Source organism: Vicugna pacos, chromosome 23 (genome assembly GCF_048564905.1).
Source record: "Vicugna pacos chromosome 23, VicPac4, whole genome shotgun sequence".
NCBI classification, from domain to species: domain Eukaryota; kingdom Metazoa; phylum Chordata; class Mammalia; order Artiodactyla; family Camelidae; genus Vicugna; species Vicugna pacos.
In genome coordinates, this window is record NC_133009.1 from 16177372 (window position 1) to 16200273 (window position 22902).

The following is a 22902-nucleotide window of genomic DNA, read 5'->3' on the forward strand; positions in this document are numbered from 1 at the left end:
AAGAAAATCACCCTTACCATAGATGGTCAGTTTTATGTCCTTGGCTTGTTTGCCAGCAGCATTAGACACGATACACTGGTAGCGCCCCTTGTCACTTCTTCGTGCATTCTTTAAACGTAAAACTTGTCCTCTGTCTAGAAGTTCAATATTAGGGTCTCCCAAAAATAAAGGCCTAGAAAAAAATAAAGTTTTATTCCATGGGTCTATTTTTATTTTTCTAAATGTTTTCTCTCTTATTAATCACAACAGAAATCATTAAGACATCCGAAGTTAAAACTATGAATCAAAGTTGAAATTTTTAGTATGAATCTAAAAAAACCCAAAATATGATTAAGTATTCCTTTGAGATGAAACGTTTCTTGATGTTAAACTTAAATCACTGAATAATATTCACAGAAAACTTAATTTCATTCATTCATTCATTCATTCATTCCCCCCGCCTTTTTTGGTTCACATAAGCCAGAATTTCTACCATTATTCAGAAGAGAAAAACTAAGAGTACAGGAGCTTCAAGCCAAGCAATATTATTTTTAGACCAATGTTATAACACCTGGAGAAGCATTCATAATAGAATGAATGGTTATTACTTACTAAAGACAATGATCATGCCAACTTTTCTAAAAAGCAGATATTCTAATAAATAGGAATGCTTTTATAATCATAAAAACTGGAAGATATTTATGCTGAAAGCAGCTCATATATATTTGTCAAGGAAGTCTTTTTCTACAACACAGAGTCATTTACTAACAACTATAAAATACTTTATGTTTGGCAGCAGCTTTATTTAATACATAAAACATAACAGTCATTCACATCTACGATATCCTAGGAGTCATGCCTTTAAAATCCATTATCTTTCAGGAAGACCCACAGCTAGTTTTTAAAAAGCTGCAGTGACTTAGCCACATGACAAATAATTAGATGATGCATTGTTATATTAATAAGCCATGAAACGGACTACAAGATTAAATGGAAACCTGTTTAATTTCCTGTGGTAGAAAATTACTTTACTATTCCTTGGTATGACACTTTTTCTCTAAAGCTAAGAGAATGATATACCGTACTTTCATGTATTTGAACTGTTTAAAGAAGTGAAATACTTGATAATGCTGCTCAAATTTAAGTCACTTTAAAACTTTCATTGATGGTTAATTATGCAAGTAACAAAGTTTAAACAAACAAAAAAGTACAATAAGAAAAGGTCTCCTTGGTTTATTACCCCTAATTTAAGCATTTTCTCTAGACGTGTTATCATTATCAGTCTGGCTTGTGTTCTTCCACATGTTTTTCTGAACATTTTCACCCATAAATGTATTCCCAAAGAAACCTACAGTTGTTATACGTAAGTGGTACTACGGCATTGTTCTACTTTGCTTTTCATTTGACAATAGCTGTAGAGATAGTTTTGGTACATACGGTGTGATCTTACTCTTTTTAGTTAGTTGCTGCTTAGCGTTTGGCATATGACAATGCCATCTGTCACCTACCATTCTCCCAATGTCAAGCTTTAAGCAGTTTTCACTTTTCTGCCATCACAGTGTTTCAGGGTGTACTACCGCACAAGCCTTCCCGTGGACCAGAGGACTGGCTTCCCTGTCCTAGACGCCAGAAGTGTAATTGCTACATTATAGCATATGAACATTTAGATTTTAACAGATATCAGCACACTGTCTTGCAGAGTACTAATTTCTGTTATGCCATCAGAGCTCTGTATCCTAATTTCCCACACTCTAAGCCAATGCTTGACATTTTTCAAACTTCTGCTTTTTTTTTTTTGCCAAACTGATCTGTGAAAAATAAAATCACATTATCTTTGCTTACCTTCTCCAACTTATTGAAGGAGAGCATCTTTTAACACACTTCTGCTTAACTTGGTAACTTTTAAATTGCCTGTTCATATCCACCACACATTATGTATGTTGTTTGTCTTTCTTACTGCTGTATAGAAAGTTTTTATACAATTCTTTATTTTATACACTGCAAAACTTTACTCTTTGCTACTTAGGCCTTAGACACCTGCTCTTAGAAATTATAATACACAAACTGTGACCATACTGTGGTAAGACCTCGGGAGCAACATGAATCATCGCAGCTGTGTCAATGCGGGCAAACTTCAGCAGCCCTTGAACTTGAAGTCTGGGAAACATCTAATTGCTTAAGTATTCATCTTGCTGTCATAAGCAAATTCTCTTTTTTAACAATTCAAACAGTTCCATGTAAAGACAAAATTATCTCTGTATTTTCATTCTTAGCCTTTGGGCAGAATATTTAGTATGTAACAAATATGAGTTCCTCTATGTCTCTAAAATAAGTTCCTGGCATGTCTTGTAATTCCTAAATTCATAAATGTGAGGCCATTTTTGGAAAAATACTGCTTTTCCTTCATGTTCATTTAATATATTCTATGTGGTAAGATAATTAAGAGGGAGAAAATCCACATCTATTTCCAAACAATTGGATTCTTGCAACAAACACAGAAAAGGTACTTACTTGCCATCTCTGAACCAGTCGATAACAGGAAAGGGAGTGCCTTTGACCTGGCATTCAAGGGTGGTATCATGGTTGAGGACAACTGAGACTTCACTTGGGGAACTGGCACCTATTATGGTGGGTGGAACTTGAACAAAGACATTTTATCATGAAAATCTATGACTTAGCCAATAAAGTGGGGAGACAGAGATAATGATTTCTATAGTATTTCAACAAGCTCTTAATGTTAAAAATAAACTATCATACAATAATTCCTTTTCACAGCACATCTGTGGACCCAAATATCAAGTTCAAATATAGGAACACATTCATGAAAGATTTGATAGCAGGACAATTACCTGGAAGAATTACGAGAGTAAAGAACTCATTTCGAGGAGTATTAAGTCAAGGTACAAAAGGAGTTTAGACTATAAATGAGCAGTGAAGCTCATATAATGAAATTTACTACTGCTATACATTCTACATGACATAATCAATGTCAATCTTAGAATGTTCAAATTCTACAGATTACACTATAGTGTTGTTTGAAATATATTATTACCCTTGTTTCTCTTAAAGAGCCCCTAGGCTTACATTATATATGAGATACCATGTGAAAAGACTCTTCTAGTTTGCATTCTCGGAATTATCATGCATATTAAGGAGCTCTCATAAACTTCCTTGACCTTCAAATCCTCTCCCCTCACATCATGTTAAGGTGTTTGATCTTCATCTTCAGAGCAACCACCAGCCCCCTGAAGGGTTTCCATCGAGGAAATGCAAAGTGCTTCAGGCTTTTAGACTTATGAGAAGGGTTATTTTTATGTTGTAGCAGTTTATGAATGGTGATTCTAATGCAGCATCCTTCCCAGATCTCACTTTTACTTCAGACTTACAAATCACATGCCCATTTTGATGAGCAAAATATTGAAAAGGAAGGAATCATTTTATCACAAAGTCAACTTCAATCAGCAAATATAACTTCACAAACTAAACTTATAAAATTTTTGATTTATGATTATGAGTAAGACATCTAAAATGTTTTAAATCTCAGTTTATTACAGCTGTTACATGTTCTCTGCATTGTCTCTCCCCCTAATTAGAATCAGGGCTGAGATAATTTAGTCATAGGAGTTAATGAATGCAGGGGAAAGTGAATTTGCTATCTTCCTAGGTTCAAGTGCAAACCTAGCAGCTTCAGATGTCAGTAGCATGAATGAATTTTACTCCGTATCATCCAGAATAGTTACTTTCCAGAGTTTCCTGTCCACCTTGCTAGAGAAACTGACAAGAGCAGTAATTTACTATTTCATGCACAAGATAATTCCAAATACCTATAGATGTTGCTGTATGAAAAATAATAATACCCATAAATTTTCTATATCATATGGTTCTAGTTAAATATTGAAGACAAAAATAATAATAGAATAAAATGAATGATATTTCTCTTATCAATTTATTTTTCATCTCTTTACTCTTTAACATAGTCAGTGTGATCCTAAATACGAAACACATCCAAATTGCAGTCTTTTAAAAGAATGTTTCCCTTACCTAGGATATCGATGTTAAAATACTTCTGAGACATGCCTGCAATATTAATTGCTTTGCAGGAATATCTTCCTGCATCTTCCGGTGTGGCTTTGAAGAGCTTTAATATCTTCCCATTGTTCACAATCTGAACGGTGCTGCTTTCAGTCACCTTTTAGGGCCAAAAGGGTCAGTGTTATTTCCAATCCTAATAAAAATGCATAATTAAAATTTGAAGTAAAATTTTAATATTATTATTAATAAGAAAGTCACACTTATTTCAGAGGCAGAGGCAAGGAACTATGCATATCTGGATGTCTCCATTTACCTGGACATCATCTTTATACCACGTAATGATGGGAGATGGAGTACCTTCAACTTCACAAAAGAGACTGGTCAGCTGGTTGACCAACACGGACACATTTGTCACTTGATCTTTATCTTTAATTACTGGAGGAACTGTAAAAAGAGAGAAATTGTAGTCAGATAGTTTAAAATAAATATTCTATATAAAATTTCTTTAGAAAGGACTTTAGAAAGCAAATTCTGAGGTATTTATTTGATAGTTAAAAAGGCTTTATTATAAAATAAAAAGTCTTAACCAATGTACCTACAAGTAACCCTGGCTGAATTTCTACTTTATTATTACAGGGTTTTGAATTAAGGATAAACTTAAGGGAGGACCTATTTATTCCACATACCACTCAAAATGCAAACTGCTAGAGTCTCAAGTCATGTGGGATTCACTAACTTGCTGATAAGAGTGAATATTGCCCAGTGTTTGGAAGCCAATAGCCAACAAATTTTAAAACGTACATACCCTTTTGACTCATGTAAAATGACACAGCGTATATGATTTTCATTGAAGCATTACTTAAAATAGTAAAAAATGGTAACAAACTAAATGCTAGTCAAAAATAGAAGGAGGTTAAGTAAATCGTGGTATAACTGGGATGCTAGGTAGGTATAAATAAGAGGAATACTGAATAATTCCCAAGATAAGACTGTTTAATGAAACAGACAAGGTGCAGGTTAATGGATTTAATGGTCTACTATATATATCTTTTTCTATGTCAAAAAAAGGATAAAATATATTCATATTTCTTTGTATTTGCATAAAATATCTCTGGGAAAACTTTCCTTGCCCATAGGGAGCATAAAGAGATGGCTTAGCTCAGGGCCAGAAGACTTTCGACTACTATGTATCATTTTCTACATTTGAACTTTGAATGACATAAAATCCCAATAAAAATCATATAAAATTTAAATCAAATCAATCAATCAATGCAGTTAGATCACCAGTTTTGTTTGATAACATGTCTATTCACATAAATATTAAATGATACTACACCAAAAGATGACTTGTATATAAGAGAATTTGAAAATGTTACATATTCAATTACATGATTTTAGAATTTTTATCTGTATTTACCATGGACTTTGAGGTTATATTTTCTTTCTGTGGTTCCAGCTTCGTTGACTGCCACACAGATGTACTCCCCATTGTCATACGGTGTAACAGAGGCAATAACCAACAATGTGCCATCTTCTAATATGGAAATACCAGGCTCCCTGCCTGTCAGCTCTCTACCATTCCGCAACCATTTGATGGTTGGTTTGGGGGTACCTAAACAAGAAATGAAAGCTTTGTGATATTTTACAACAAAATCAGAAATCACTACTAAGTATCAAATATCTTGAGGAGAAATAAAATTTGTTAACGATTATAATATGTGCCCTCAGGGTGCTATGCTGCTTTCAAGATCCTGCTGCTGGCATGGAATTTTGAAGAGATTACGGTATTTGATGCCTCTAGTTCCTGGTCAGTCTTAAAAGATCTTTGGTCTTTAGTGCAGAGTTTGATCAAAGTTGTTTTTATCAAGACATTCAGATGATAGCAAGCAAAGCATTTTCTTGAGCGAGGTCATGGTGATTAGTGGGATAAAAAAGCTATATTAATACAAAGGATTAGAAATTGGGAGGGTTTGGTGAAAACAAAGGAAAACAAAAATAAGATACATCACAGGAACATAACATGAAGATTGCTCAACCAGAGTGCAAAAATGATGTACAGAAATGATGCTTCATAATTCACATTTTAAACAGGCCTGATAATAGCATAGATGAGGAACTTCTACTATCCACGCATCTTCTGGGGATCCCATTCTGTTAAACACAGGGCAATAGATCAATCCTTGACTTTTTATACTGAAAAGAATGTTGAGAAAGTAGTGAGCGGAACTGCTTTCCTGGATTTATTTACGACCAACAGAGTGAATGGAAGTTATATACTCAAGAGTAAAAGTGATAAAACCATCTTAAAATGCATAATGGAGCCAAAAGAACATATTGGAAATAGACAAACATTAGCTCTATTTTAAGAATGTAATTATTTAGAAAACAATGTGCCAGGCACTATTCTAAATACTTAAACATTTTACTAAATCTCTATAAAGATAACAAAAGATATATTAAATAAAAATAATTGTATAAGACATGGTTAATAATCTTAAAGGATAATAAAATATTAAAGATGGTTGTATACCAAAGACAGGTACAAAATAATGGCAGGAATATACAGAACATGTTATTGAGGATAAACTCAAATTGAATTAAGGAATTATAAAAGTGACTATGAAAATTATATTTACAGAAAAAACAAAACAAAAAGATTGGTCCATTTCATCGTCCTCATAGCAAGATGCTGACTGATGAGGAAGAGAAGGTAAAATTGATAGACTGCAATTGTTCACCATGTAAAGGAAAAAAAAAGCAGGTTTTAACAATTTCCTTACATCCTGCTCATCCCTTTACGGAATTTTAAAATTTCTCAATTAATATTTGTTGAGTTAATAAAGGAAAAAGTAAATAAACAAGCAAAAAATAAACTATTATCTTTAATTTCTAAATAGTAGAACAACCATGGTCATGAGGAAATTCATGGCAAAGACAATGGAAAGGCATCTAGCTACTGTAAATGAATTTAAGAATTATCTCCCAGGTGAAAATAGTAAACCATGAAGAGGTGGTATTTCAAAATGAAAAAGGGAAGTCCAAACCAGCTTGGGAATTCGGGCTCCAGTGGAGAGTGGAGAGCAAAAGTGCTACTGGTCTGCGGGTAGTGAGCACCTAACAGTACTTACCTGAACTTAAACTTTTCTAAAGGATTCCTCTCCATGCCTTGCCTCCTCCCCTCCCTGACTCTGGGAATAGTTACTCCCAATCCTTTAAGTATCTAAAAAGGTTGTTAAAGTTACTTTTCTTTTAATGCTGGTAGAAAATAATCATTGATGAGAGAAATACTGTTAAGAGATGCAAAATCTTGGGAAGGGATAAATTGCGAGTTTGACATTTGCAGAAACTAATATATATATAAAATAAACAAGTTCATACTGTATAGCACAGGGAACTATATTCAATATCTTGCAGTAACTTACAGTGAAAAAGAATATGAAAACGAATTTATGCATGTTCATGTATGACTGAAGCATTATGCTGTACACCAGAAATTGACACAACACTGTAAACTGACTATACTTCAATAAAATATATATATACGAAGACAAAAAAAAGAAACAGAGACAGTCATGAGGACCTTCAATTGCCACTGTCTCCTGGAACAACTGCTAAGAGGCATGTGTGGAGCACTAATGGTACCATCTGCACAGAGCTCTCCAGGTACTTATGGAAAGAATACTGACTGGATTTTGCCAGAACCGCTACAGACTCATTGAGTCATTGCAGATGAATGCGTATGTGAAAGAGAGGATGCTCTTAACCAACCTACTGAACATCCAGAGTAAGGTGATAGTAACTGTGCCTTTTTCACTCCAGCTGGAGGATAGATAATAACCATCTGCCAGGAAACATGATGGGACAGGAAGTCCAGAGATTCATGGAGAAAAGGGGCTTGAATAAGCCTCAGAGAGCAAAGTTATAACTCGGCTCTAGAATCACCTGTGAAGGATAAATCTTTAAAAAGAGTTTTTTTAGAAAAGTGTCTAGAACAAAAAAGGGGATTGTCTTAATTTTATACTTCTGACCAAGTGAGATAAATGTGCAATATTTTGAATAGTCCTAGCTGTCACACTTTAAAGAGAAATCCTGTCGAAACACAATGAACTAAGAAGTAACAGGAAGGAGGATGCACCACCTGGAAAACATACTTGATGAGGCAAGTTTGAAAGAATGGAAGGGTCCTTCCGTCAAAGGAAATAAAATACCTGGGAGGGAAACATACCTATTCAAAGCTGTTATTTGAAAGGAGGATTAGTTCCTATTATGCAAAATGTTATAACAAAGACTGTTTACAAAGATGATGTTTGGGGTTCAATATAGACTTCTGGACAATATAACATTCTGCCAATGCCCAGAAGTCTGAGTATTACACACCTTTTGCAGGACATGGAAATGCAATGCGCTGACTGGCCACTCTTTCTTGGAACGGAGTGTTATATGGAGGGTCTAGATCTTCCAGTGTAGGTGGTTCTATCAGAAAAATAAAAGCATTATTATCATATGAGATTGCTCATATGCGGAATCTTAAAAAAAAACATAAATACAAAACGGAAACAGACTCATAGAAATAGAATACAAACTTGTGGTTGCCAGGGGGACGGGGGTGGGAAGGAACTGGGATTTCAAAATGTAGAACAGATAAACAAGACTGTACTGTGTAGCACAGGGAAATATATACAGGATCTTGTGGTGGCTCACAGCGAAGGAGAATGTGACAATGAATGTGTGTATGTTCATATATAACTGAAAAATTGTGCTCTACACTGGAATTTGACACAACATTGTAAAATGACTATAGCTCAATAAAAGAATGTTTTAAAAAATAAAATAAAAGCATTATCACAGGCTTTCCTTGGGCAACATCAAATTCTTCTGAGGTATCATCTACCACATCCATTGGTGAGTTTCTATCTTTCCTGATTCTTCTTTTAAAAAGGACTCATAATTCGAGCTGCCAGATTTTTCTACCAAAATGTGACCCAGAGGTCTAAAACTCAAAATATATCCCCTAAAATTCATCATTTTATGCTTCCCACATTCATATTATGTTTGCTTTATTCCTTCATCATGGTTCACCTAATGTTTCTTATATCTTTCTCCCTTACTTCTGACCTCCACATTGATCAATCCCATGGCACCATAGATGTTCACACATCTGTATCTTCCTCTCTATCCTTAAGGTCACTGCTTGTTTCAGACCCTTACTCTTTCTTGCCAGAACTATTCCAATGGGCTTCTTACTGGGGTCCTTTTCTCAAATATGTTCCCCCTTGGATTCATGTTCTATCGAGCCCTTGGAACATTCTCTCTGAACCACAAATCTCATTGTGTGGCTTCCCCGACTGAAGTCACTACTTGCACTCATTTTGTAGAATAAAGTTTCACACTTGTTCTTTCTTTGTTGTGCCATCCCACCATCCTATCTGTCTGAACAGCCTCACTACCTGATCATTTCACGAAGAAATTTAGGAGTCATCCTTGAGGGCTCCTTCTCCATCACTCCCCAAATCCAGTCCATTTCCTGATTTCCTCTCCTAATTATTTTGAGTCCATTTCCTTCTTTCCTCCAGTCCAGCTGCCATCATCTTTGCTTGAGCTGTTTCTGTAGTCTTCAGCTGTTTTCCTTCACCATACCTAGCCAAACAATTCTCTCCCTAAAGAGTGACCTTTTTAAGTCCAAATTTGACACGCCACTTCCCCAGTAATAACCCCACTAAGTTTTTTCATTGCACTTAGAATGAAGTCTAAACTCCTTAATCTGGGTTCCCAGGTCCTGGATAATCTGGCCCATGATGGGGTGTCCTGCCTTATCACATGTCACTCACAGTGCAGTGTGGAATGCAGCTAGCTGGCCTTTGTTGATTGGTTTACTGACTCAGCCTAGTATATCCAAATTACCACATTCCCTCCTCTTCACACTCTACGTCCTTCTCCTAGAAGGTTCTCTCCACCCCACTGCACTTTTGCCCATCATCCAATATACTTCCACTCACTTTTCAAGTCTCAAGTGGCATGGCCCTAACCCAAGGAAGCCTTTGCCTTTCTGTTAAAAACTCAAATAGATACTCCTACCATTTCATGATGGCACTAACCAGTTTGTAATTATTTTATAAATGTCTATCTTTCCTATTCAATCATAAACATTAGCACCTAATAAAGTTTGTGGAGTGAATGAATGAACCGGACAAGCTCTCCGACAGTGAACTAGCTATCCATCCACAAAGAACTGCAGTGTGCCAGGTCTGAAGTAAGTACTGTGTACTAAGTACTAAGTACTATGCTAAGTACAATATCTGCTTCTGTTCTCTTACCTTTGCACTGGTATTCTCTCTGACAGGAACACTCTTCCTCCTGATTGGACACGGCTGATGCTTTCCAGTCAACAAGATCTCCCTCTAAATAGCACCTCCTCAGAGAAGCCCGACCTGACCATTCAATCTAAAGCAGCTAACTGCTGGGAGCATCACCCTATTTTAATTTCTCCACATCCCATCGCACGACCTGTATTTCTTGTTCATTTGCTTGCTTGCTTTCTGCCTGCTTACAGAACAGCTCGCAAGAGCAGGTGTTTTGCCTGTGTCACTATTTTCGCCTCACTGCCCAGAACATGACAGACATCTGGCAGGAACCTGATAAATACTTCTTGCTTGAAGGAATAAAGACTGATCATTAAACACTCAAAATAAGGCCAACACCATTAGAGGGAACAGTGGACCTTGACTTTTTTAAGGGTTGATATTGAGTGCAACCTACTACTATGACTGAATCCTACTCCAAACCATTCTGCCTACAATTTCCCGCAAACCAAAAACAGTGGTGGTGGGGGGTCTTATTCAGGACTGTCTTCATTATCTATATCATCCATGTCAACTCCACTTTCAAAAGTAAACACGGTTAGTAATGGACGGTTTCATTTCTTTCTGGAATCGTTCTCCTTTCAAAGTTAACTAAAGAGACATAAAAGGTACACAGAAATCTTCCGGAAGTCATCCAAGATGACATGTATTGTACAGACTCCAGGGCTTTTCCCCTACTCCCCACTTCCACCACACGTTTATTCTTCTAGGCCCCAAATCACCTTGGACGTGCAGTGTTATCTCCGTCTCGTCGCTGCCTGCTATGTTAGTAGCGACACACATATACGTGCCGGCATCTGAGAGCGTGGCTTGGTGGATGCTCAGTGTTCCATCTGGATTACTCATATGCTGCAGTCCATCAACCAGCACGGCATTTCCATCTTTCAACCAGCTGATCACAGGAACAGGCGTCCCTTGAGCACTGCAGGGAAAGTCCACTCTTTGACCAACTCGGACTTTCATCACGTTAGGTCCACGCTGTATCTTTGGGGGAACTGGAAACAACAACTGAGTATTAATAATCCAATTTTTGAAAAAATGCCATCCTTTTCTCATTTTAAGTGAGATTTCCTTACCCAGAGGCAGCGAGAGAAAGTGAAATAATCTCAGGATTTGGACCCAAGCTCAGGCCACTTACTAGCTGTGTGATCTAGGGCAATTCAGTATATGTCCTGAGGCCTGTTCTCATGGTAATGCAGGCAAAATAGCCTCTTCAATACCAACACACTGCAAGGATTATGGGAAATATTATATATAAAACTCTTCATTCCAAACTTGAGGAAGAGCCAGCATTTAAAGATGTCAGCTTTCTTAAGTAACTTAAGGTTTAAAATCCTCTTAAATGGCAATCCAGATAATTTCTGTAATATAAGAGTAAAACAAAAAGCATTTCTCTCCATATATGCTTAGTTATGTTCTCTTTGTGGCAGGTGTAGCCAGACAGTAAGAAATGTTTCTCATAAAAGCTTTTGCTAATTTCAGAGAAGAAAATCAAGATAAAGTCTCTATTATTTCATATTATCTACCTTCCTTTAGAAATTCAAATGAGATCATTTATTAAAACACTGGCAAGTATTATTCACATACATGCATTGTAAACTATAGAATCAAGTTGACTCATAGGGATATGATTAGAATTTATGTACTTTATGTCTCTAAAAAAACCATATTTCTCTGTCCTTTTATTAAAACTTAGTATTTAACCAACATACTTCTGCAGGTTTTCACTGTGCTTCGCTTTATTGCACTTTACAGATACTGTGATTTTTACAAATTGAAGTTTTATGGCAACCTTGCATTGTCAGATGATAGACAGCACTTTTTAGCAATAAGGTATTTTTTAATTAAGGTACATGGTTTAGACATAATGCTGTTGCCCACTGCACAGACTACGGTATAGTATAAGTGTAATTTTTAATTTATGCACTGGGAAATCAAACAATTCATGTGACTCACTTTACTACCATATTCACTTTATTGCCGTATTTTGCTTCATTGAGCTGGTCTGGTGCCAGTTCCGTATTAGCTCCAAGATGTGCCTGTATTACTACCATCATTTTACAAGAGAGAAAAGATAAAAGGGGGGTAGGTAGGAAACATGCCTGTTGCCCTAGAGCTAGTAAATGACAGAAGTCTCTGGACTTCATACCCCATGGCCAATAGGACATCAGTGTAGTGATTGATCTGAGAGTGAAATCAGGTCGATACTAGCCGAGAAAATGTCTCCTGATAGTATGCGGATGCCTGGCTAAGTGTATGTGCCCAGTATGCCTGTGCTGAATGAATGAGTAACTGGACAGACTATGGTAACTCGAGGAAGCAAGCAGACCACCAAGAGAGCTCTGGTGTGGTTAAAGAACCCTAGGAGCAGGATGTCTGCAGTTGCTGAGCTCTACAAACACTGAAAATGACCATTAACTATGCTATTAAATTCTTCTTGGAGAATTCACATTCACCTCTACCAAAAGCCACCACTCTCAACACATGTCTTTTTTTTTTTTTTTAACGATGTATCAACAATAATCGTAAGTGACTGTGGACATCTAGTAAAACTGAGATCCAAAATTTTAATACTGTTCATTGGAGGAGAAGGGGAAAGTTATTTATAGATGGCAGATCAACTTTTCAAAGTACAATGAAAGAAAAAACACAAGTCTCAGATTTCAGAAAATTTTGCTATGATTACGAGGGTTAACTCTCAAAGAAACTGGGGAGCTAGGTTTCCCTGTGGCCAGTCCACAGACAGCATATGCCTTCATTTCAAAACTCACCGTGGACATTTAATTTAACAGACTGAGTCACATTCCCAGCAATATTCGTGGCAACGCAGAGATACATCCCACTATCCGAAACGCGGGTCTCAGTGATCTTCATTGAACCAGAAGGGAGGAATGTGTGTCTAAAAGAAAGAAACCACAGAGTAAACCATAAAGCAGGGGAATTTAAGTGTTTCCTCTGCAGCTGCCCTTCAATATGGAATCATTACTCTGCAAGCAGTTTTGGAAACCAGTCTCCCATCTATAATGTCATTTCTAAACACCTTAAAAGTCAGGAATTTTCATAATTATCTTGTGTATTCTGTATGACATTCTTACAAAAAACCAAGGCAGGTTTCTTTTACATTTAACACTAATCTAATAGGCTAAAATTGTGAAATAATTGTACATCTCTCTGCTTTACTAAATTGCAGCTCTACAAAGCAAACATATGTGTTAGTAAACTTTGAATATATTTTGAACACATTTTTGCTTCTTTCCTACAATCCTTCATTTAAAACTTTACTGTGCTAGAAAATAAAAGCAAAAGAAGGTACATATGTAATTCTTATATATTGCATATATTCCTCTTATGTAGTGAAACCAGATCTACATATAAAAATATTATGTTAGCTGTATTTAAGAGGGAGGGGACAACACAGACCTACTTACTATCAAGATTTCTTATAAAGCTAAGACAAATAAAATGTGCTCCCAGCCCAGAGGCAGACAAATGGATAAATAGTTAAAAATGGAGGACCCCCGCCCCACCCCGCCCTGCAAAAGACTCTAGCATATCTGAGAACTCAGCATGTAATATGCAGTATCAGAGGTGATAGTACAAAAAGGCAGGGAAGGGCTAACTATCCAGAAATCGTGTTGGGCAACTGATTCTCCATGTGGAAAAAATAAATAAATAAAACTAGAGCACTATCTAATACTACACATGAAATAAAAATTCAGGTGTATTAAAATCCAAAATGTGAAAAACAAAACTTCAAACAAAATATTGCGATAAAACACTGGAGTTCTGTTTATGACCTTCCTAAAGTACAAGTCTGAAAAATAACAAATTTACACCTTGAGCTACCTAGAAATTTTAAAATTCTGTATGACTAAACACCATGCATAAATAAACTTGAAAGGCTAGTAGTAGACTGAGAGATATTTTCAACACATACAAAAAAGGACTGTTATTAAGAACAAAAACCGACTTTCCACATTCAATAAGACAAAGGGAAACAAGTCACTGCAGTAGGTTTAAAGAGGCAATTCACAGATAACACAAATGGTCAGCAAACAAGGGAAAGCATTCTCGGCTCACTGGAAGTCCATCGCACAAAAACTCAGACAGTTGCAGGACACCATTTCACACCCATACAGCTGGCAAAAAAATTTCAGTCAGTCAACACAAGGCATTAATTTGGCAACAGGTATACCTGTGTTCTGGTGGAAGTTAAATCAAGACTGTCCTTTTGGAGGGCAGTTTGGTAATGTCTGCAACGCTAAAAAACAGGCATTCATTCTGACTAGAAACTAGTTCTAGGTACAAAGTCTCAAAGAAACAGGCATGTGCACAAAAAGATATTCCCTGAAAAGCCTTACTTGTAAACTTCCCCTTCCCCCCAAAGAAAAGAAGAAAAAGTAGAAAGACAAAGCAAGCAGCATGAATGTCCATCAACAGGGAAACGTATAAAAATGGATACATGTTGACTCAATACAGCAAGCAGTAGAATAATAATACACATTACATTACGATGGTAAGTTGCAAACAGGTACACAAAACAAAATTTAGAATAGAGAAAACAATAGTCTATTATGCTGTTTAAGGATGTTTGTACAGGATGCATACCAAGTCTACAGCAGCGTCTGCCTCCGGGAAGGGAGAAAAGAGATGATGACTGGGGAGAGGAACAATGAAACTACAATTTTATCTGAAATATGGTATTTATTTTACTCAAAAATATTTAAGGCAAATATTTTTTCAAAGAAAGAATAAAGCAGTTCTTGATCATGCACATTTTTTTCTCACCAGGGGTAGGGAAATTACAGTGGCATGAATTTATAGCTTCATAACTACACATCAGCAAGTCTAATCGACTTGCTAGAGGATGTCAGTTTTATTTCACCAGTAACTTTGGGCATAATGTTAAGTTACAACAGAAACTGCTACCATTCCTTTAGAACTAGAGACAGCGGATACGCAATGTACATTATCTTATACCATCCTTCCAGGTATTACAACCATTTTTTACATAAGAAATCTCAGGTTCACAGAGGCCCACTGAAAAAAATGCCAAAAGTTTCAGGTATGCTTTAAGTGGTGAAGGTAAATTGAAACTCACACCTGCACAGCAACAAAGGTGCTCGTAAAGGCTCTGGGATTCTGCTCTCCTTGTCGCATAGACTGTCAAATATACTGTTTCAGGGGGCCTTTACTTGTACAAGAGTTGTAGTGTAATCAAGAAGATTTTTATAAACCCATCTAATGAAAGTCAAATCCTAGACATCAGAACCTACTGTGTTTTATTGCTCCTCTGAGACTAATGGAATTTTATGTGTAATATGCACTTTGTGCTAACAGGAATCTACATACTGATCTGCCCCATTTTTGTAACTATCTTGTAGAAGTGCACTAGTGGGAAATTATGTGAAAACTGGGTGTTAGCATTTCTGATGTTAAGGAGTATCTTCAAAGATATATATATTTTCTGTAGGATGTACATGTAAATTATCTCAAATTTGCAAGGGTTTTGGGGGGGGTGTTTGTTGTTGTTGTTGAGACATTTGAAAACCTCAACAGGTACAGCCAACTGTCCCAAGAGACTATGTTTCACATGTTTTGATTCATCCCAAGGGTCCTACCTTGGAGAAAATGGTGAGATGAGCTGGGTCTCCCTGGCCCAGGTAACAGTGGGTGGGGGCAAGCTCTTCACTTCACAGGGCAGCGTCACCTCTTCCCCGGCAAGGACCGAGATCTCCACAGGCTTATCCTCGGACAGCCCTCGTTGATCTCCAAGCACTCTGGGCCTTACTAAAATAAACACATGTTTTGGAAGGGAAATAGGACACTGAAAACAAAGCACACTTTAATGTGCATTAACTTGTGGACTACTAATACTCAAATCATTTGCAAAAAGAAAAAGTTGTTTACTCCAAAGTTTTGGGACGTATCTAAAACATTCCATTAATATTTATTGTGAGAACTTGAAGGGAAATGACTAGAAAGTTTCCCCTTTTGGGTCATCCTTTTAGAACACACAAACACAAATGAACTTATTTACAAAACAGAAACAGACTCACAGACATAGAAAACAAATCTATGGTTACCAGCGGGAAAGGGGGTGGGAAGGGATAAACTGGGAGTTCAAGATTTGCAGATACTAACGACTATATATGAAATAGGTAAACAACAAGTTTCTACTGCCTAGCACAGGGAGCTCTATTCACTATCTTGCAGTAACCTATAATGAAAAAGAATATGAAAAGCAGTATCTGTATGTATACATATATGGCTGAAACATTATACTGTATACCAGAAATTGATACAACATTGTAAACTGGCTATAGTTTAATTAAAGAAAAAAAATGAACATACTGAAAAGGTCAGCTGAAATACCCTTTGGGAGTCTGCCATCTGTGAAAGAGATCCCTTAAACCAGAGAGTTAACTGAGACATAGCTAAGGTTTGGCTCCTCTAGGACTTTGAACTAAGTGGTGTTTCTTAAGAGGGTTGGGTGTCATAAGCATACTCCTAGGGAAAAACACCATAAAATTTTTCCAAATGGCTGTACAATTCCTCTCCCTTTAAATCAGAGTCTAAGTAGAGGAGGTGTTCATTGGCAGTAAAAATACATTTCTGTAAAAAAAATACAAATATAAACTTGGGGAAGCAGTTCACGTTAGGGGTACGGCCCTCTGGTAACATTAGTTGGGAGAAAAATGTGAGTTTTGGCACAGACAGATAGTGTCAAAGAAAAACATTTCTCCATGGGGGCCCTCACCATAGACGGTCAGCTGCACTTTCCTTTTGGCATAGCCGGCTGCGTTGGTGGCGGTGCAGACGTACTCCCCGCTCTCCTCACCCCCGGGGGACACCACGTACAGACTGCCATCAGCCCCTGCAGAAAACTTAGCACTGCTGGTGGAAATCAGCTCGCCTTTCTACAAAACATACCACAGAGAGAAGTATTTTTTCAGATAATAAAGGAGCGACTTAATGTCTGGAAGAAGAAGAGAGGGAGAAAAAAAAATCTGAGGGGGAAAATACGAGATTAAAAGAACGCTAATTTGAAGCAGGTTATTTGTAAGAAAAATTAAATAGTGCAAAGGTGACATTTCTTCATACGAAACCAGGTCCCCTTCATCCCAGAGCCACTTAAAAGTGGAGGTGATGAGGGAACAGAAGCAGGTGGTTAAGCGTCTCTGCTAAGCCAGACACTTTTCTGAGCACTTCTCATGAATTAACTATTTTCATGCTCACAACAACATTATGAGTAGGGACTACCACAACCCCTATTTTACAGATGGAAGTATTAAATCTGGAGGTGTGATGGAGTAATTTGCCCAAAGTCACAGGGTCAGTCAGTGGCAGAACTGGAACTTGAACCCCAGTAGGTAGGCTCAGGAGCCCAGACTCAACCTCTGCGTGATCACAGCACAAAGGCCATCCTGGGAAGATTTCACTTTTCTATTTCCCTAAAATGCATTAGGCTTATACTCAGTACCAGACACTGTGCAGTTTGGGGATCTGCTTCCCCACTATACTTTTGTGCCAAAATGCAGAAATCGTAAGCTTTCAATTTAATTTACAGATCTCAAAACCAACTTCTATTTCAGAGATTTTTAGAAGTATGGAATTAGATGGTAAGGTAAAATATTTTGGTTGTGGCAAAACCATACAAATGCCACATTTCATTATTATGCCATTATCTTATATTCTTCTCTATCAGATTTAAATTAACTTACAGAAAATATACCACCTTCCTTGACTGCTGGAAGATGGAAAGGACTTCCTTGGGAAATGGGTTTTTCCTCATTGCAAGAACACAAGTAAACACCAGACAACTTCATGACAGGGATATACAAGGGAATAAATGCGTTTGTATGTGTGTCTTATTTTGGCTTCCAGAAGAGCACAGTCCAAGACAAAGACATGGAGTCGGGAAGTTTACTCGGCAAGTGATTCCCAGAGGCTTGAAGAGGAAGGTGGAAGAATGAGGCAAGAAGGAAAGAAAGCAAATAAAGGGTTTTGCTGCCCGGGTTTCCCCTGTGGCTGGGCTTATAAGCTCAGTGTGCTGGGGACCCTCGGAGAGACTAAGCAGATGCACCTCAGAAGGAGTCTTCTAATGGATGAGAAGTGGAGCATTTATATGGACACCTGTCCCCCTCCCCAGGAGGTCGTGTTCCTGCACTTCCTGATCACTCAGCAGCCTGAGTGGCCTTGTGGGGCTTTAGAGGAAGCCCTGAGTCCCAAAATCAGAGAAGCACATGCCTGAAGTGCGACCCTGGCGGAGAGCATGGAGCTGTTCACCAGAGCCACGCTGAAATCAAAGGGGCTCAGGGGACATGGCAAGGGGTAAAAAAGGATCTGCTACATAAAAAGTGCTTAGAAAAGTTCCTGGCACACAGAATGTGCTATATTAGTGTTCAGTGCTGTGCTATTAACACTATACAAGCATCTGGTAGGTGAATGCACTAAGGACATTTTAAGGTCCCTTGTGAGTGGTATGACTTCCTGATTCTCCTTTTTATAAGGTTCGACTGTACAGTGACAAGTTCCACGTATGACTAAAAATATCCACATATTGTTGTGACACACGTAACGTTAACAGATACCACTAGGTGCGTCATTTACCTTGGACCAGACGATAGATGGTTTGGGAATTCCACTTGCTTTGCATGGTAAAGTTACTGGAATGCCTTCAATTGTACTCAGTATCTGCTGTCCATGCTGAATGGTCGGCAGAACTGGGAAAGGAAGCAATATGCAGAATCTGAGCACCCGTCCTTCCGTTTAGCTTCATATGTTTAAAGTTGAACATTTTCAGGATACATCAAGTATCTGTAAAAACTAGTTAAGAGTCAAACTTTTCTGACAGAAATGTAGGGTAACTTGTAAGCAAGTGTAAGAAAGTAAATAACAATAGTCTGAAGAATTTAATAAAACAATTAAAATCAAGTTGTAAGTTATGTGTAATGAGGTGACTTTCCTAACAAAAATATGAGAGGACTGAAGAAAGTTCATTTTCTCCCTGAAAACTCAGGATAGAATTACACCCTGAGAGTTATACATTTAATATGTACATTCCATCACTGTCCGTTATTCCTTAAGCTGCAGTCAGCTGACTCGAGCTCACCTCCAGAGAACCGGACTGTTTAGCCCAACACACTCAATATCTGTCTGTACATATAAATCACTCAGTGAGCTGCTAAATTTAACCTCCAAAATAGAATCTGTTTTCTTAAAAGGAATTCAGCAGTAAAACTTGAAAAGGTCTTAGGATTTTACATTTAAAAGTCCAAAATATAGGATTCTAGGTCAGTATCTTTCACTAAGAAGAATAAAACACGTTTTGACTTTAGAAAGTGACTGAAGGATTACCGTTATATGAGTAGAAGTGAAAGGAACGGGAAGACTGTTAATCATTCCATTCTGTGTATCTCTGTTAATCATAATCAACTTACATACAAAATATTAATTATCAATATTCAATGCCCTCAAAAGAATGAATTTGATTAAAGAAGCTCAGCTCCCATGCCTGAAAGTTCCTAACATAGTGCGAGGAATACAATAAAAGGCCAATATGTATCAGGCATTTCCTTTCCTTTCCTTCCCCAGAAATACCAGAATGGAGCTGCTCCTGTTAGGTAGTTAGGTAAGTGGGGACACCCGGAGATAAGGTGGAGGAGAGGGAGGATGGTGCGGAAGATGCGTTATGCCCACCTCCAAGTATAAAGGGACTTCACTTCTTCTAAATGAGTGTCAGCACGAAACCGATTAAAACCTGACAGCCATGACTGCATGGTAGCAGAAAGGACTTAACCAGACCTGATCCAGTTCATTTTAATATAATTAACACTGTGGTTTAGGCCTCCTGCCCCACCTTGGGTTTTTCTGTGTACACCATGGGTAAGGACATGAGCAAAAGGGGCCAAACATGACTATGCATACCAGGGACAAGAGCTGTCAATCAATCAAAATACCACCTGCAAGCGAGGGTATAAGAGAAAGTGGAGACCAGAGTTGCTGTTTTTTCTCCCTTGGATCAGCCTGCCTTCCGTTCTTGGAGGGGTACTTTCCCTTTTTTAACTAAATCTTTAAAAATCTTTCGCTACATAATGCACTGTCTCCTGTCTGTAAATCTTGTATTTCAGGTAAGACAAAAACTGGGGTCTTTTACATTTTGGGGTAACCCTCCCAAGTGCTCAAGCACTGAGTCTTTTGTCCTTAAGTCAAATTTCTCTAGAATTATCCCAGCTACCCTGGAGAAGTTTGTCAGATGAGATACCAGAGACCTCAGTGCAACAAACTTCCTTTCAAAGGCTTAGATTAGCTTTACTACAGACTTGCATTTTCCTAAGGCTGGGCTTATTCTTTAGATAACACCTTCTTAAAGAACTGGCAGCAAATTCCCAGCCCCAGACAAGAATGTCAGGCTACTCTTCAAAGCAAGAAATTTAATTTCCAGAGTCATCATGGAATAGTCAACTTTCAGCTTTGCTGTCATTTTGTGGCAACATGGAATAAGCCATTTTCTTAACTGCATACTGAGTTTGATAGCTATGTAGGCAAGTGGAAAAATTTAGGCAACAGTTTTCAAATCTGATGACACTGGAGTACGGAAGAGCCGTTTCCTTCCCGAGGGTCAACCGACATACCAAATCAACATGACAATTGAATGGTCTGTCATTTTAATTTGCACTTACAGTTGCATTCATTAATTCAATTCTTTTAAGAACTGGTTGAGAGCCTTTAATAAATATTCTTAAAAGTGGAGAGGCAGATGGATGAAATTAACATAAACACAGAAGTATAGAGAAGTTGTGGTATTGCATCAGATCCCATTCAAAGACAAATCTGGCTTAGTTTATTTAGTTCACATCAAACAACTGGGTTAATTTTTCTCAGCCTTACTGACTAAATCGGTTATTCATTTTGGGCTAAGGTGGATGAAACAATATTGTGACATGACCTTTTAACTGTTAATTGTTAAATTTTTTTTGTAATCTTGATAAACCACATCATTGGTTTGTCTGTCTTCCCCATACTCCTTGGGTCTGGCAGGGATCACAACTAAGCCTGTCACTCTTTCACCCAACTGAAAATTTACATCAGACGCCTGCTCAACACAAAATTCTAGGCAGTTGCTAGACGCTGAAGGGAGATGACACCAGTGCATTTCTACACTAGATTCTCAAACCAGTCCAAAAATACCCTCTGGGAAATGAATGAACTGATCTTCTTTAAGAATAGTTAAATGCAACTATATCCAACCTGACATTATGTAGACTCTTTTAGACTAAAACTAGTTCAGTATTACTTTAGTATTTCTTCAAAATATCTCATGTAATGTTGGAGGAGATTGGCACAAGACTGGTATAAGACAGAGGGCAGAAGAGGCTATTTACAATGAGGAGCACACTTTAAAAAGAACATGACATGCATTCACTGAAAATTTCAACAGACCAAGCAAAATTTGGAAATTATGAGATTCTCCAAAAAGACTGAAATCAACTACTAAAAATAAATGTTCTGTTCTACTTTCATCCCTGCACACAGAACTAATTTTTAATAACCACACTTTAAAAATGCAATGTTGCAAAGTCTTTAAAGGAAATACACAACAAAAAAAGTTATGACAATTTCTTCCACTATGAAGCTATCACTTATTTACTGAGATATAAAAAGCTGGTAACGGTTACTCATGAATGGAAAAAAGATAGCTTCTGGATTTTCTTATTTGTGACCTTTAAGTAATTTAACACGCAAAAAGATTGTTTGGAGCACATGACGTAGCCTTTAGAAAAGTTTGGGTCATTTCTAGACAACACACAAAGGGGTCATTACTAAGGACTTGCTTGTTGCACAATCTGAAAAGAAAAGGCAGTTTTGGATGGTATAATAAGTTCATCCTGCCTGAAATTAAAATGTATTTTTAAACATAACTCTTTGAGAACTGAGTTCATTTTTATCAATTAAGAAATCACTTAACAAAAGCCCTTGGCCAGACTCAGTTGGTGACTCCCAGTAATGTTTTTTGTATAGACAGGAAATCTGGAAACAGCCTTGACAACATAAATATTGTTCAAAAAATAAGGCTTTGTGTTAAGAATAACAATAAGGAAAGATCTACTTCTTATAAGTGGAGGAACAGAGTTACTCGGTTTAGAGATACGAACCCAGCCTTTGAACATGGTTTGGAAAGAATGATGACAGATATGCCTCTTACCATGCACGTCCACAGTGGTAGTTTTGTTAATGGTTCCGGCAACGTTGCTGGCCACACAAGTATACTCGCCTCCATCCTGCAGGCGAACTCTTTCAATGTGGAGACTCCCATCACTGCGCACAGTGATGTAAGGATTTTGGACCAACTTGAAGGGGAAAACAGTCATTTTTAATTAAAAAGGCAATGCTGCATAAGCCAAAACCAGATCTGCTTTCTTTTCCAACTGGGTTATTAAACATCTTATAAAATAATGAAATATTCTAACACCCTGCAGTGAAAAATGATGAGTATAAAATGTTAGCAGGGGTAGGATCAATGGTCTAA

At 37.4% G+C, this 22902-nt stretch overlaps 1 protein-coding gene across 1 annotated transcript in view; it reads right to left on the reverse strand.

Moving 5' to 3' along the window:
* The window catches only part of HMCN1 (hemicentin 1), a 400921-nt gene that overhangs the window by 173183 nt on the left and 204836 nt on the right, over positions 1 to 22902 (reverse strand). The window contains exons 19-30 of the mRNA XM_006198786.4: positions 22579 to 22723; positions 18984 to 19096; positions 17131 to 17290; positions 15992 to 16160; positions 13142 to 13269; positions 11093 to 11365; positions 8389 to 8484; positions 5429 to 5623; positions 4325 to 4455; positions 4021 to 4168; positions 2491 to 2617; positions 18 to 172 (exon numbers count right to left, since the gene is read on the reverse strand). Coding sequence (XP_006198848.1) covers positions 18 to 172; positions 2491 to 2617; positions 4021 to 4168; positions 4325 to 4455; positions 5429 to 5623; positions 8389 to 8484; positions 11093 to 11365; positions 13142 to 13269; positions 15992 to 16160; positions 17131 to 17290; positions 18984 to 19096; positions 22579 to 22723 — 1840 coding nt within the window. The remainder of the gene's footprint in view (positions 1 to 17; positions 173 to 2490; positions 2618 to 4020; positions 4169 to 4324; positions 4456 to 5428; positions 5624 to 8388; positions 8485 to 11092; positions 11366 to 13141; positions 13270 to 15991; positions 16161 to 17130; positions 17291 to 18983; positions 19097 to 22578; positions 22724 to 22902) is intronic.